This window comes from Sparus aurata, chromosome 24 (genome assembly GCF_900880675.1).
Source record: "Sparus aurata chromosome 24, fSpaAur1.1, whole genome shotgun sequence".
Taxonomy (NCBI): domain Eukaryota; kingdom Metazoa; phylum Chordata; class Actinopteri; order Spariformes; family Sparidae; genus Sparus; species Sparus aurata.
This window is the reverse complement of record NC_044210.1, coordinates 6,481,950-6,497,602: the sequence shown is the minus strand read 5'-3', so window position 1 is coordinate 6,497,602 and position 15,653 is coordinate 6,481,950. Positions and strand designations below refer to the sequence as shown.

At 46.7% G+C, this 15,653-nt stretch overlaps 1 protein-coding gene across 1 annotated transcript in view; it reads right to left on the bottom strand.

The window, feature by feature from the left end:
• LOC115576950 (rho GTPase-activating protein 6) overlaps positions 1 to 14,354 on the bottom strand; it is a 90,344-nt gene extending 75,990 nt beyond the window's left edge. The window contains exon 1 of the mRNA XM_030409657.1: positions 13,641 to 14,354. Coding sequence (XP_030265517.1) covers positions 13,641 to 14,129 — 489 coding nt within the window. The 5' untranslated portion in view covers positions 14,130 to 14,354. The remainder of the gene's footprint in view (positions 1 to 13,640) is intronic.
• Between the last annotated feature and the right edge of the window lie 1,299 nt (positions 14,355 to 15,653).

Below are 15,653 nucleotides of genomic sequence, written 5' to 3'. Positions count from 1 at the left end.
GTTACCGTGCCGCAAACTTTGCACCATGAAGTTCAACTGACCCTAATGGAGCATCGCGTTTTAACAGTATGAGCATAAGCTGCCCGATCCCCAACACACACACACACACACACACACACCTGCAACCAATAGGGCTCTCGCTGCCTCTCCTCTGGAACTCGAGTGTTCCTCCGCTGAGCTATTTTTCTATTTATAGCCGGCGAGCTCCGGCTGTGTCTAAAATGCCTGCTGTCTCATTCTGTTTTCGCTTCCTTACTGTCTGACGGATCTGGGAGGACGGGGGGGGGGTTGGTGGGGTGAGAGGTCTTCCAGTTTAAATCACTTCGCTTTCTAGGGCCCCCGGAGTCATATTCATACATATCCACTCTCACGGAGGCTGCTGTGACGGGGCGGAGAGGCCCTCGGTGAGAATTGGAAGAGTTTGTCATACAGTGCATCTGATTTGATGCCAAACAGATGTTCAAATTACTGTAGAGCCATTAGAAAGTATAGTGTGTCTGCATCAGTGTCACTTCAGGATCTGCCTTAGCATGACTTCACTCCGTTCCTTTCACCCCGCTGACCTCTCGACCCCTTACGAGAAAACCTGCAGCAGATGTACGCAGCCCACCGACTCCCCCCCCCCCCCCCACTTTGTCACTTAAATCAATTTGCAGCAGCGTGGATGTTTATCCTCCCTATTTTATGGCTGGACAGAAATCCGAAAAGGAAAGCCAAAGTTTGTGCTGTGCTCCGTTGCGCACCGAGTTACAAATCAGCGTTGCTTTGGAGGCAGTCCCGAGGACGAGTCCAGCTGAATTTGGTGTTGACCAAAAGTTTGAGCCCTCGTTTGCTCCCGGCAGATGATAGCGTCTCCTACCAGGGCAGCCGAGAGGAGTGAGGAGATAAAAACCAGGGAGGAAGAGGACTCATTCAAGCGAACGCAGTGTGTGTGCGTCACCTTCAACTATTCTGCTCATTGTTTATCGTTATTGAGTCATTTCCTCGCAAAAAACATCCAATATTTGGTGCTCGCATCCTCTCAAATTTGTAAATAAGCTGCTTTTCCGCGTCTTACATTGCAGTAATCTGATTATCTTTAGGTCTTGGACTGAACCTGAACTGAAATAAAAACACCAGTGTGCGCTAAAAACTGTGATGTGACCCTAATCAGCGCCTTGAGATCATTACAAGTATAGCCAATAGTGACTTAGGATTAAAAGGCAAAGCCGTGAAATCAAGAAGATTTATCCACTTGTGAACCAGATTTCAATTGAGTCTGCCAAAAGTAAGATGACGTAACTTCTGTGCATTGTAAACATTGAAACAAAGTCATGCAGGGTCGTCCTCTGAGGAGCTTGAATGCTCAGTAAATGTGATGGCAAAAAGCCTCCAAGGTTTTGATGTTTTTTGTTGACTACATGTGGAGCCTTAGAGGTGCCCAGAAACATTAAGGGTCATCCTCTGTGGAGCTTGAACATGCTCAGTAAATGTAAAAGCAAAATGCTTAAAAGATTTTGATGTTTGTTCTCATCAGCAAGAGGAATTCTGGCTTGGGCGGTCTACTCAAACATTAAGATTTATCCTCTGAGGAGCTTCAACGCACTCAGTAAATATGATGGCAAAAACTAGAGTTTTATGTTTTATGTTGTCTACAGTTGGAACTTTGGCTTGAGCGGTCATCGAAAACACGAAGAGTCATCCTCTGGGGAGCTTGAACATGCTCAATGAATGTAATAGCAAAATGGCTCCAAGAGTTTGATGTTTTGTGTTGTCTACAAGTGAAATTTAGCTCAGACGGTCAACTAAAACATTAAGATTCATCCTCTGAGGAGCTTGCACATGCTCAGTTAATGTAATGGCAAAATGCCTCTGAGAGTTTTATGTTGTCTACAAGTGGAACTTTAGCCTCAGAGGTCATCAAAAGACTTAAGATTCATCCTCTGGGGACCACAAATATATCCACGCACTAACTCACGGTGATCTTGCTACTAATAAATTGAGGTTAGAAAGAGAAAATAGTGGAAGCCACAAAAACACTTTAAAGAGGGAGTTTTACTTGGCAGTTTGAAAGGTGACACTGATTTATCCGCCCTCAGCTCCTCAGCCAGGTCAGTTCAAAGCAGCCTCCATGTCAGAGAACAAATTGCTGCATGCTTTCAGTGTAATCTTCCTTTTGAAAGGGCAAAACTGGATCATTCCAGCAAACTCAGGCGGCGATCCCAACTTGGTTCATGTTTCTTCCAAAGTAGAACCGGGCCGGCGCGAGCTCGTGTTTTTTTGCCTAGGCCGCCTCATTTAGCGTAAGCCGGGGATTACGAAGAAGGAGGGCGTTTGTGAGGACGACATCGCCAGGACGTCTGTAAAAGTGAGTCAATAAAAAGTGAAGAATGGAGATGAGTGAGTGCCTGTGAGGAAAAATGAAACCAGCTGAGAAGAGATGGGTGAAGTGAAGAAGAGAGGAGAGGAAGTCGGCGGGGTCACACAGTCAGCGGCCACCCCACTTTTCAGTGGGAGCCCTGGGGCCTCGCCATGGAGCCCTGACCTGGAATTCCAAATAAATAATTCCTCAAACCTTCCCCGCCGAAGGAGACTCGCACACACATAAAGGAAGGGGTTGCACCAGCAGAAAAAAAAACAAAAACAATATTCTCCCAAACCGTGACTTATTCAGACCGGTTTTCCGAGTATTTGAGGGTATATTTGATCAACGGGCGCTCGATAATTCCGCGAGGTCATATCACACACACGTGCATGCGCCAAAGTGCACACGCTCACATTCTCCGAGCTTAGCTCTCAAAGTAGCCTAAATCCTGCATGTGTGAGCAGGAACATTCAGTTAATCCTTGCTAAATACAGCATGAAACAGTTTTATTCAGTGATAGATATCCGTGCAAAGGGAGGCGTGACATTAAGGTCAAACGCTCTGCGGCTTATACAAGTAATTAATATACACAGGACGCAGAGGGAGAGAGACGGGGTCACCGCCGGCGTCGTCATGGGTAAAACAGGCGAGGCTTTACCATGCAGAACAACAGAGACGATAAAGAAAGACAACGTGTCCTTTGCTGAACTCAAATGCACCAAGTTCACAAAAAAACAAACAACAGCATTGGGATGAAAACTGGAGCTTGATAAAAATCAAAAAACAAAATTGGATTTTGTTCCTTTGGGCTCATTTTTCAGCAACGGGACAGGATATGAAAATGCAGTGTCCTCTTTATGTTCCCTATGAAGGCTCACATGCGCACATACACACACACACACACTTGCTGAAACCTGTCCTGATGCCGGTGCTGCGGAGGGCTGTGAAGCTGTCCACACCGACGATAAAGAGTCAACTGTGGGAGTGAGGTTATTAGAGGCTAGATTTAGCTTGAAATAAAAATTATATTTATGATTGATTATGATAACAGTGTGCTCACCAAATGTGTTAAGATCTAGAACATGGTGACATCACTGCAATAAAGTCAGACAGAACAAGAAACATGGACTGAAACGAGCTTTCCTGGATGGAATGCTGGTATAGTAGTCCACCTGAAACCCGTCTGTTTTGAATATGAACAACCATTACGTTTGGTTACCTTGTTGGTTGACAGTCTGATCGCTGATGTTTCTTCTTAAATTCTGCGTCGAACCAACAACACCTGAGTGGGCTTCGGTTGCATGCAGGTAAACAGTCTATATGGAGAGCCAAGGAGGCAGAAAACATGGCCGATATGCCATCTCTGATCCATTTGCTATCGTTTCACGATGGCTTAGCTTTTTGTTAGCTTCTTAAAATGTTCTGCACTCGTAGGGACATCTGATTAGCCAAAATGTTGTATTGCGTCCAATCTCGTTTCTCAAGTAGCGTATCGAACTGTAAACAGTGACTGGTGCACGGACGAGGAGAGACCTGGCCCTGATATCCATTATCCAGAAGTCTTACCCCAAAACATTGGCCGTTGACCCTGAGACTAGATTGCTAGCTGATGGAGATTGCTCAGCAGTTAACTCGGTTAGCACAATGTTATTGATCAGTCAATCACAATCACAAGCTCTCCAAGTAGGCTAAAGAGTTTCATTCAATCAATCAAACAGGGCTAAAAACATATGCCAGCTAGCTCGATAAATGTCTGTTAGCAAGCTCATTAGCTTGATTGCTAATAGAGCGATAAGTTTAGACAGTTTGTTGCAAAGATTTGTACAATCAGTTCCTTTGTGGAGCACTTTTCCAGTTTCCAGTTTGTTTGTTTTTTTACTCTCCTGCTCTAAGAATGTCTAAGAAGCACACTTCCTATTTAATAATGATCAAAATGGACTTTTTCTTGTTGCATGTTTCGTCCTTCTTGTATGGAAATTTAGAACCACAGCAGTAAAAAAAAAAGAAACCTTACCAGAATTCTGGGGCAACATAAATATACTCAACCTTCTTTTTCTGTTTCTGTTCCAGGATCAGACAAAGACCTGGTGTGTCTGAGATGTTATGAAATGTTTTCACCCAGTGTGAGTATCAAATCGCCGCAGCTTACGCTGATTGAGACAAATACATAAATGGGAAGTTGTAAACTTAACACGCCGTGGCACATGTGAGAGGATCCTTCCCCCCCCGGCCCTTGCCAAACCACATTAGAGGAAACATTAGTGGACATGGGGGTCGCTGTAATGCACACACTCGAATACACAAGGGGGACGGACGTTTCTTTGCCTCCGAGACTCCAAAAAAGCGCGCAATTAGATCATCCTCCCGCTGCCTCTTTCGGATTCTCTCCCACACACACCCGCGCGCGCTAAAAGTAACTCAACACTGCTGCTTTCTCACTGGTGGAGAGGCTTTAATCTGCACCAGACAGAGAGAGATTCTGGCTGCGGAAATTAATGTTTACTTTTCAGCCGTCTCTATTTCAAACTGCTCTCTTTTTTCCCTCATTGTTGAGAAAACATCCCAAAGGAGATGTGAGATTGCCGAAGCGAAAGCGCTGCCAAACAAAACCCGCTGCTTCATATGGTTCTTCTCAAGCCTGTCAAAAAAATCGCCCCGTGAGGTGTCGCGTTTCTGTGTACAGACGAGAACGAGCTGGAGTTTTTTTTTTTTCTTCACACACATTATACAGTACGCCGGGATCCGTCTCAGGTAACTGTTACATCTCGTCGGAAACGAGCGTCGACGTCACGTCCCATTGGCCTCTGAAGTGCATTTCATGCTACGTGCTCTGCTTTGTCTGATTACTTCAAGGCGAAACGGCAGATCGCTTTCAAGCACGACACAAGAAAAGGGCGTTGGTATACTCTGAAAGTATGATTCATGAAACAAAAAATGCGTATTCATACGGCCAACAAATAGGAGGTGTGTATCACGAAAAGAACTGCGAACAACTGCATTCTTTTTAAACATCCAGGATTAGCCTGCTAGCTCAGTTAGCCGTGCAGCTAGCCAGCAGACGCCATCCGTGTGAAATCCTCGGATAAAGAGTTTTTGCTTGTTTTGCTTTGGAGAAGAAAAAAAAAAAATGCATCTGCTTGTGACAGATTCTTGAGTGATTTCCTGCTTTACGAAGTGGCAACATGCAAAGTAATAATCTTATAATAACCGGCCAAATAGCGCACTGTCAAAATGAAATATTCAAAGAGGTTTTTATGAGGTTTTTGCATCCCATTTGCAAGCGGGAGCAACAGGTTTTATGAGGATCTGCAGATACATTTATAGTCGTGCCGTGACGGATTACGGCATATTTTACTCACAGAGCCTATAGCTACACCGGGCCTGCCAAAATATGATTGGTCTGCATGGGTCGCTTGTGTTTTCGCTCACAATTAGTGAAATCTGACGGTGGGCTTTAAATCAAAAGCTACGGAGCGGGGATCCACTGCGGGGCTGCTGCAACGGCCGCCGTAAGCCCTTATAAAGTATAAATCCAGCTTAACACTGCGGTGAGTTAGTGAGGCGGTGAAATATTCTCATTTGTTTTGCTCCGTCATACCAAGCAACCAAGAGCGTTTCGACGGCAATGCGTTATAAATCCATGCACACTGGAAACCGTTCTGTTGCCCCCTTGAAACAGAGATCGGCCTGCTCCGTCAGTGTGCTGCACATGTTAACAACCAGGCCCATTAAATTTAATAAGGGGCCGTAATCAAACTACGGCCCATGCAGACTCGCTCGTATATGCCCAGAGGCTTCTCCCTGGAGGGGAGCTGTACCAGAACACGCCGCAGGGGTCATCTATACCATCACAAGGAATGTACTGCGGCGAGAAACAGTGCTACGCTGTGTGGGACTTGTTGAGTTTGCTCTGATAAAAAAAACTGGTCTTTTCAGCAGCGACACGACTTTAAAGTGAACATTTCAACACATGCAAAGAGGAGATCAAGCCTCGAAATCAGTCAACGCTGACAAGACCAATTAGCAAAGTGTTGTATGAGCGTGGTGGATCTCTAGTTCTCAAGGTCTTTAAATCCCGCATAGACCGGAATAGCTGACGTCGAGTTCCTTTGATTTACGGCGGCTCTGATTCATGATACCGTGAGATCGGACTGTGACTTTGAGGTGACTGTGAACAGATCCGAATCAGAAACCCCGCCGCCGCGGGCCAAGAGCACCAACCTGCACTCCGTCACAGTTTCACTGTTTTGACGGGAGGGCTCTTTAAACGTTGCGATGACATCCTATATTTGACTCCTGACTCTTTGATCGCGGTCCGGTAGCTCTTCGCTCGCTTGTCGCGGTGACGATGTTGGGCCAAAACAAAGCGTATGTCTTGATTTTTCAGGCGCTGCAAAAGTGGTGTGTGAACTTGTTTTGAGTGTACGCGCATTCCAAACATGTTGAACCATCAAGGTCTCATTCCTCCTCCTCAGTTTGAGGGAACGCAGGGAGGAAATCGGGGAGGAAAGGCAAAAATGGATAGCTGCTGAGGTCGCAAGTTCAAGCCTTCTCTGTTTCCCAGAGCACGTCCAAGAGGAAAAATGGATCGGAACAGGGAATCATGCATATCCAAATCTCAAATATGCAGTTTTTGTTTTGTTTTGTTTTGTTTTTTTTTTGTTTTTTTAAGTTGGAGTTGGAGACAGAGCATGTTTTCCAGGAACGCTTTGAAAAGGAGTGTCTCTGGTCATGAAACCGATTCTTAAGATTCATTTTGTGTTGATAAGGGGATATTCATCTAAAGGAGAGACAGACACAGTAGGGGAGAGTGAGTGTGGTCCTCCTTCCGTGATGAACTAGTAATGCCCTGTAGCAGGAGTGTCGCCATTTCAATTCTAAATCAGCAAAATCAGCGTTCAATTTCAATAATTAAAGTGATTCTTGTTTTATTTCTTTTTCAGAGATCCTCTATGCATTGGTACGAGGAGAGGGGTCCGCTGTTGCCTGATCTGAGAAACCAAACTTCGAAACACGCGGAAATTGTATATTTTGCTGTTTATTGTTGAATCCCTGAAGAGCTGTGGGGGTTTTTTTGTTTTGTTTGTTTTCTAGTTGAACTTGTTGAATCTGCATTTTGTGGTGACTAGCAATAGAACTCGCCAGACCCTGGCAAACAAAAAGCCACCAGGATAAACTCAAGCTGCTTTTTGGAAAGTACCCTTCTAACCCATATTTTCCCCAAATGACTGGTGAAAAAAGTTTATAAATTGAAAATTGATTGAATAGTGACACCCTCCCCCCCACCCTTTCAAAGAGCTGTTCAGAAGAAAAGCAGCAATTCTGACAAATGATGAATCAGTTAAGTTCTTTTTCAAGTACAACTGAACAAAATCCTCTGAAAACAGTTTCCAAAATGCAAAGTTCCGGGTTCCCTGTGTTCAAAAGGAGACGTCTGTGGACATCGAAATGCAATCAGGGAGACCGTAAGGGCGATTTAAACTATTATCTGATATGTAATAAACCAGAAGACTAATCAAGAAAATACTAGGCAGGTTATGTAAAGCTGCAGCATATTTCCAATTGAGGTAATAAAGTAGTCTCCAGTGCTCAGCCCCTGTGATATTACTGTTGTAAACACTTCAACGTGGGACTGCTTTTTAGTGAAAAAAAAAACACAACTGTTGGCTCCTGGCAGAGAGCCACGGCCCGTGTCGACGCCCCGGCTTGCATGGTCCACAGCAGAAGCAATGGCGAACATGTGCGGTGCGTTCAGACTGAAACGTGGAGGCCGAATCAGAATGCAAGATTTCTGATAAACGAAAGCGTTGCGCCGGCAGCTTCGACGTGTTTTCAAAGGAAGAGGCAGCTTGCAACACGAAATGTTTTTCGACGGGATGTTTGACATACCATGTGGGGGATTCTATCAAAATATACCCGAGCGATGATACACAGGAACTGGCCAGCAAACTGTCTTGAGATGGACAGGGCCCCCAGGGATGGCTGTGTTTGATTACTGCAACGGAGAGCGCTGTAAATCTTTACCTTTAAAGGAAGACGCGTTCACTCTGTCCTCACCGGTTTACTTTTACAGAAGTGTGCAGAGGAGTTTAGCTCAACGTGTTGGAGCGGTGTTAACCGAGCCACCGCCTTCATGACTGTCGAGGCGAGTCAGTAAATAGCTCATGCACACAGGTTATGAGCACAGTCGTACTTGTTACACAGTCCAGGGTTGACATGTGGACCAAACAGGGCATATGACGTTCATGTTATATGCTTATTAGACGCTGATTCCAGCAGGAGGTGGGGGGGAAGATGGTGGTGTCAGGACGAGCCAACAAGCCCGCCAAACTGGGACACCCTGTTTAAGGACACCCTGTGTAATTTCCCACATGGTATGTCAAACATCCCGTTGAAAAACATTTGTGTTGCAAGCTGTCTCTTCCTTTGAAAACACGTCGAAGCTGCCGGCGCAACGTTTCGTTTATCACAAATCTTGCATTCTGATTCAGCCTACGCGTTTCAGTACGAACGCGCCGTGTAATTTTCACCCATTTCGGTTAAAAGTGGGTGTTTTTTTAAGAAGAGCTGAGGACAATTTTGCCGTCTTTTTGTAGCGACCTCAACCGCGAAGTTGGACCATCTCCATCCGTTCCGGTATTTGAAGCCAAACCATGATGTTTTCCTAACCCTAACCGAGTGGTTGTTGTGCTTGAACCTTAACAGAGCATAAGCACACCACTGTGACAAAACTAAAATAGGATACTAAACCTAAACAAATGGAAATGTGTTTTAACTTTCCTGTGGTTTTGCAGAAAGTGCTAACTCGGCTAACATTCACTCTGGGGACCGCATTTGCCCTAAAAATCTACAACCACATTACAAAATCTGTTTTAGGCGTGGTCGTGCTTTGAGCTAAATGCTAACATCAGCATGCTCAGATGCTCACAGTGACGACGCTTATGTACTGATGTTTAGCTGGTAAAATGTTCAACACGCTCACCATCTTAGTTTTGTGTGTTAGCATGCTAACTAATTAGCCTCTACAAATTGTAGACTGTTGATGGGAATGTCATTAGATTTCCAGGTCAGAAACCAAACTATTAAACACCAAAAAAAATAAATAATAAAACCCGCAAAAGTCAGCAGATCATCAAAGTCATCGGGGTTCATCTTCCCTCTGGGAATCGTGAATGTTTTGACAATCCTGTCCGATGGATGTTGAGATATTCAGTGGCCGACCCGCGCTGCTATTTAAAGTGACGGGGCTAGCATGGCTGTGAAAACAAATTGAGTGATCTTAAGAAAGCAAATAACAGACTGGTTAGGCTTTTCTGCAAGTGTGTTTCTTTACTTCCATCTCCGAGTGCTGAGGGCTCTGACGTGGCCCAGCAGACATCCATAAACAGAAATCAACACGGGGGCATCTGGTGAATTTAAGGAATGCTAACAACGTGCGTGTAGAGCAACTATAACTCCAACTGTTAGCTACCCAAATGAGGTCGAGCGCTTTAAAACACAGAAATGATGTGCTTTTGCAAATGCCATCCAAACGAGCCATCTTCGTGAAACAATATGAAGTTGGCAACAGAAAATTCTAAATTCCAATTATCCAAATTCCCTGTTGTGCTGACCAGGGCTCGGTTACAAAGTCAATAGAAAAACCTCCTCCTGTATTATCGCGGGTGTCACTAAAACAATCAAAACAGATTAAAGTTCTGGATCAACAGCTCTCGCACGCCAGAGGACCAAACTCTGACCTCGAAGAGCCACTGCTGAATCGCTCTAAATCCTCTGTTAACAATCATTTAGTAGTTTTTTTTTCAACGGTGGAGATTTGAATTTGGACTGATTTTCTTCACTTAGCCTCTCCCGTAAAGCATTAAGGGTAAGTGGGTCTAAAAATAGGCCGCACAATGTCAACATTCTGGCGCCCCATAAACAACCCGGATCAAATTAGCCGACCACTGTTTCCTCCCCGAGCCTTTGCCTCACGTCTGTGTGTACTGGCGAGATATTGTCAGAAACTCTGCTCAGTGTTTCACACGCCGAAGTTACAAATTGCAGCGTGTCAACACTCCTGTAAGAAAAAAAAACCTGCGCTGTTTTCATACTTGTGCCGTTGTGCAAGAACGTGTGTTGATGTGACGCCCCGGCTCCAGGGCCGATCAATCCTCGAGGAGGAGGCCCCGACCCTCCTGCTGCAATAACACGGAGGATACTTTCTGATGATTTTTCTGCGTCATTGTTCTTTGAACATCAACAGCCCGGCCATGGAAACGGCTATTAAGCAATCATGGCCAATATAACTGTCAGACGCCTCTTTTTCTGTGTAAACCATTACATCTCCGGCTCGCCTCTGCCTCTGCCTTCCCACTCGATCTCGCTCTCACGTCTCCCTCCTTAAAAAGGCATAGCACGAGACTAATCTGCACAGGTTGCCGCACACACACACACACACACTCACACACACACAAAAAACATACTTAAAAAATCAACAGATCCAACTACTAAAGTGGCATTCATATGAAGATGAGGTACCGACGTCTCCACAGCTTTTAAAATCATGGGATTAGCTCAAATAGACAAGGTTGGTTAAAGGGTCAGTACACCACTGATTTTACAAGTGAAGTTCAGTGTACTATATTCGGCATTTTTAGTTCTATTCAGCTTGTAAAAACTCTCTTCTGTGGCTCTGGAGGAGCTTTATTGTGCCTTGACAAAATAACCCCCGATGATGTCATAGCAATGTCATTAGGGTTACATTGTCTTTGGCACGGACGCGAAACATTTGAGGAGAAACTTTGCGTCAGGAAATGAAGTTTGAAAGGGCCCAGTCCAAAGTGTGCAGGCAGCTTATTCCGTCCCATGTTGGCGACCTCTAGTCAAGGCAGCAAAGGAGGAAGTCGGGTGATGTGGTAGAAATAATGACAAAGTCTGCATGCGGAGGAGGCCATGGTGGATGGACGGGTGAAACAGGTGACACCCATACCCAAAGAGAGGGTCCTTCGCCTACACGATCACCCATTGGCTGTTGTCAGCTCTAGGGCAGGCATAGAAGCTCAAATGAGCTGTCAATCAAATGCCCATCTCAGGATCTCCAGTGTGGAGGGATAATGGCGCCTGCTGTGAAATGAGAAGAGTCTTTTTCCAGATTCCAGACCATTTTGTCACCATTTAATCATGGAATACTGAGCTTTGGACTAAAATATGTTACTGAAATGGATCCATTGGGCATTTTGGTAAGAAGAGCAGTCAGTTTTTGTCCGAGTTCGATGCACTGCTGGAACCCCCAGAGACTTTATTGCCGAGTTGGCAAAACTTAGTCTTTTCTGATGGGATTTTATCTTGAAATGGTTTGCACAAATAGAATCATGAGAATCTAAGCTTTCATGGTTCTGGCGTCCTAAGGGCCTTGGGAATCTCTAAGTTGGTAGAGGTGTGCGTTAAAGGACTGGGAATACGCCTGTAGGTAAATATGTAACCAAGCTTTTGAGGATTTTTTGTAAAGTCACCCAAAATCTCAACAGAATCAGTGTGTTGTGACTGAGAGCTCTCCCTGATGTCAACAAAACATCCTTCATCTTTCTTCAAATGACAGCTGATCAACCGGGCACACCCCCGAGGATGAGGACGGGATGGACACACCTGAACATACACGTGGGAAAAGTTTACGTAAATGTCCCTTGATTGGTACCGTGGGTCAGATTTAGCGGCATCTACGGCTTGCAACCAACGTACACCCCCCCCCCCCACCACATCTCCCCTCCGATGGCAGCCAGAAACGTGGACAGCGCTCTCCAAAAGTCAGCGCCTTTGTTTTACGCTTCATTTCAGGTTCCCGCTTCACACCCAACAGTGTGTGAAGCCTCCCGGCAGACCGGCAGCGCTCCTCGGCTCGGTATTTTTACAAACACCCGGAGGTGCAATAACTTCGCGGTCCAGATTGCGCTAACGACTCCGAACTGATGGCCTCATGTTATCCTCAGTGGGCCGCCGCGAGTGTGGGGGATGGGGGGGGGGGCGATGGAGGGGGAAACAGCATGGAAAAATAAGAGTTACAGCGGTGGGAAAACTCTGCTGAGTGAGAGCTTCTCGACATCTCCGAGAGGAAGAGAGGGAGGAGAGGAGAGTGTGGATGTGTGCCTGAGTGTGTGTGTGTGCGTGTGTGTGTGTGGAGGAAAAAGCGAAACACAGAGAGTGAAGCCGGAGCTGTTCTTTGTAATAGGAAATGATGGGAGAGCTGTTTGAGGGCCGCATGGTTTTGACCCTGTGACTGGTCGCAGTCGTGAGAACCGAATCCGGGGGCCATGTGTCCTCAAGGGCCTTGCATCAGCACACTGCTGCTGCACGTACACACACACACACACGCGCACACACACACACACACACATTATTACACCGAGCGCGGCAGAAAATACAGTTGGTCCGAGAAAGAAGCGGGGAAATTATCATACCTTTTCACCAGTGCATGTGGACTTGTGCCAAGTTATGCAGCCCCCCACCACCCCCACCCGCCACTCCACCCCTGCTGAAAATAAGTCGCCCAAGTATGTTTTGTTAAGGATTTCATATGCTTCTCCATCCCTTTATTCACACTCCATGTGAAGCCTGTGCGAACCAGCGGCAGTGACGACAGCGGTGGGAGGGAAAGGACCACCTTTGCAGTAAAAACCAGAAGCCCCTGTTCCCAGAGGTGTTCTCTAAGGTGTGACTCTCACGGGGGACTGAAAAACACAAGGTGGGTGACGTGAAGTGAAGTGAAGTGAAGCTGTCTCCCCTTCCCCCTGCTTAATTACCCACATGCCCTTGGGCAAGACGAGGATTGCGGGGTTGTAGCGTTACTGGGTTTAGTGCTGGGGACGACTTCCAGGTGCAGATGTCAGCGGCGGGTCAACAACGCTCCTTCCCTTCGTAAATCTTGCGCCATCTCCACCGTCCGACCGTGGTGTGACTGACTCCATACACAGTTGGATTTCAGGCAACTTTTACCGGCTTCCAGAGAATCACACTGCCTTGAGCCGAGGGGAGGTTCTCAGCAGATGTGACTCCTGGCTGACTCGCTTCTGGCTGAGATAAACATGTGTAAGGTCGGCTGATTGCTTTCCTTAATTGTTCCAGGGGCTGTCATAGAGACTTTATAATATGTTGGTCAAATGAAGGGATGGAGATGGAAGGCAGCTCTTTTTCTACACTGACAGCATGAAGATACAGGGAAGAAGACACAGTGGTCCCCTGTTGGTGGATGGTTGGTTTGCCTGCAGGATGAATTAAAACCACAGAAGAAGAAACACTGAAAAAGTTGTTGTTTTTTTACCTCTGACTTCCACACCGCGTACGCGTGAGAGCAGGACGGCTGCACCTTCCTCTGAAGCCACCTCCGCGGGGAGAAGAGCGTGCCGGTGCTCCCGGACGGCGCCGCGCCGGGTCCCCGCACCAGAAACGGTAAATCCCCGGCGGTATTCCTTTTGGCACGCTTCACTATGTCATAGTCGAAGTGGAAGTTGGAGGATGGAGAAACATCCAAAGGTATGGAGGGAGACGAGAGGGACGGGGAAATGGGCTCCTTTAGCGTCGGGATCTTGGTGCGTAAAGCCGGTTTCACGGCCGAGCGCTCCGGGGACGCACCTGCGTCCGCAGCGCTGGAAAGCGACGCGCCGCTCGCCGAATCTGTCCCGGTGCCACAGTGTCTGATGATAGCGGGGTCCAGGCTCCGGGTTTGGCGTAGCCGCCGTTTGGTCATGGCTTTGGACGCAGGAGAGGAGCAGGAGAAGACGCTGTTGAGAAGTCCTTGGGCGGCAGACATGGCTCCGTATTTTGGTTCTCACATCGGTGCTGCTCAGCGCGGCTCTCTAAAGCTCCCCCCCCCCCAACAACTGCGAGACACGAATTCAGAGTTCCCCCATTAACTGCGAGATCCGAGTGGAAGCTGGTGAGGAGCTGGAATGTGCTGCATTTGGCTGCAGACGCTGCGCAAAGTGGACAAAGAGCAAGGCTTCCTTTCCTCCCCGCGCGTTCCTCTGCGCGTTGGTCATTCCCAAACAGCAGTGTGTGCGTGTGTGTGTGTGTGTGTGTGTGTGGGAGGGGGGGGGGGGGGGGGGGTCAGAAAACTTGAGATAAGTGCTTGGTTTTTGTTTTTTCAACCGATTTCAATGTCAGAATAATCTTATCATTCACCACTTTGATTTGACTTTTCCAACTCTCCAGGTGAGTTTACATTTGAAAAAATGTAAACCCCCCTCCCCATGTCTCCCCCTTTTCTCCCTGAATGGCCATAAACGACCTCCAGATGATCATAATTGCCCGAGTCCAAACCCTCATGCGCCAGACTCCATTCACGAAACCCACGATTTTACCCCCAGTCTGACACTTCTAACTTTGTTTCCTTGGTGGCTTCCCAGTCAAAGATGTGAGGGCAGGGTTAAATCGAGTTTCTATAATTAATAAGTTAATTCCCATAAATGTAATTAGGCGAGCAGACACAAGGTCACACACACACACACACATAGAGAGACAGAGATGATTTAGCCAGGGGATGAAAATAGACATATTAATCCTCGTCTCCTATTAATCCACCTCGCTGTCTGGGAATAATAGGCCTATCGGTGGAGCCCTGCTGTGTGCTATTATTAGATAAACAATAAGTGAGCCGTGGGATTAATAATAGACGGTGCCTTTTTTCTTCATACACCTGTGCGAGAGGCTATATTGCAAGAACTTTTTTTGTTTACACAGATGCTTCTTGTGGATGAGGGGGTTTGTTGTCGAGATCGGCCTGAGCGTTGAGTGTGCCGGGAGAGAGTGTGTGTGTGTGTGTGTGAGGAGAGACGAGAGAGAGAGAGAGAGAGAGAGAGAGAGAAAGAGCAGGAGCATGTGTGGCCCCAGTGTGTGAAAGTATGGGGAAAATGAAAAGAGACAGCGGGAGTCCGGCAAGAGGAGGGTGCCCGGGACGGCTGATAAAGGAGCTTATGAAGCTGCTCGGCATGACACACTCTCTCTCTCTCACACACACACACACACACACACACGCGCGCGCACCCCGACACAGCACGACGCGACACTGATAACAGCTGAGATAGATTTGACCCTTCTAAAAACAGTCTGCATGGGGGGGAGAAAGAATGAGAGGGAAAACACAGGAGCAGGACGTGGTGTTTTGCATTAGTTTATGGAGAGTGGATGGAAAGGAGCCAGCGCTCGGGGCATTGTTGCCCTGAACTGTGCCCACCCTACTCCTCCAATGGGAACGAGCCAAGAACAACAGTTTTGTATGGAAACAACAGTGCGAGCGTAACCACAAGATCCCCCCCTTTTTTTTTTTTTTGCAGCA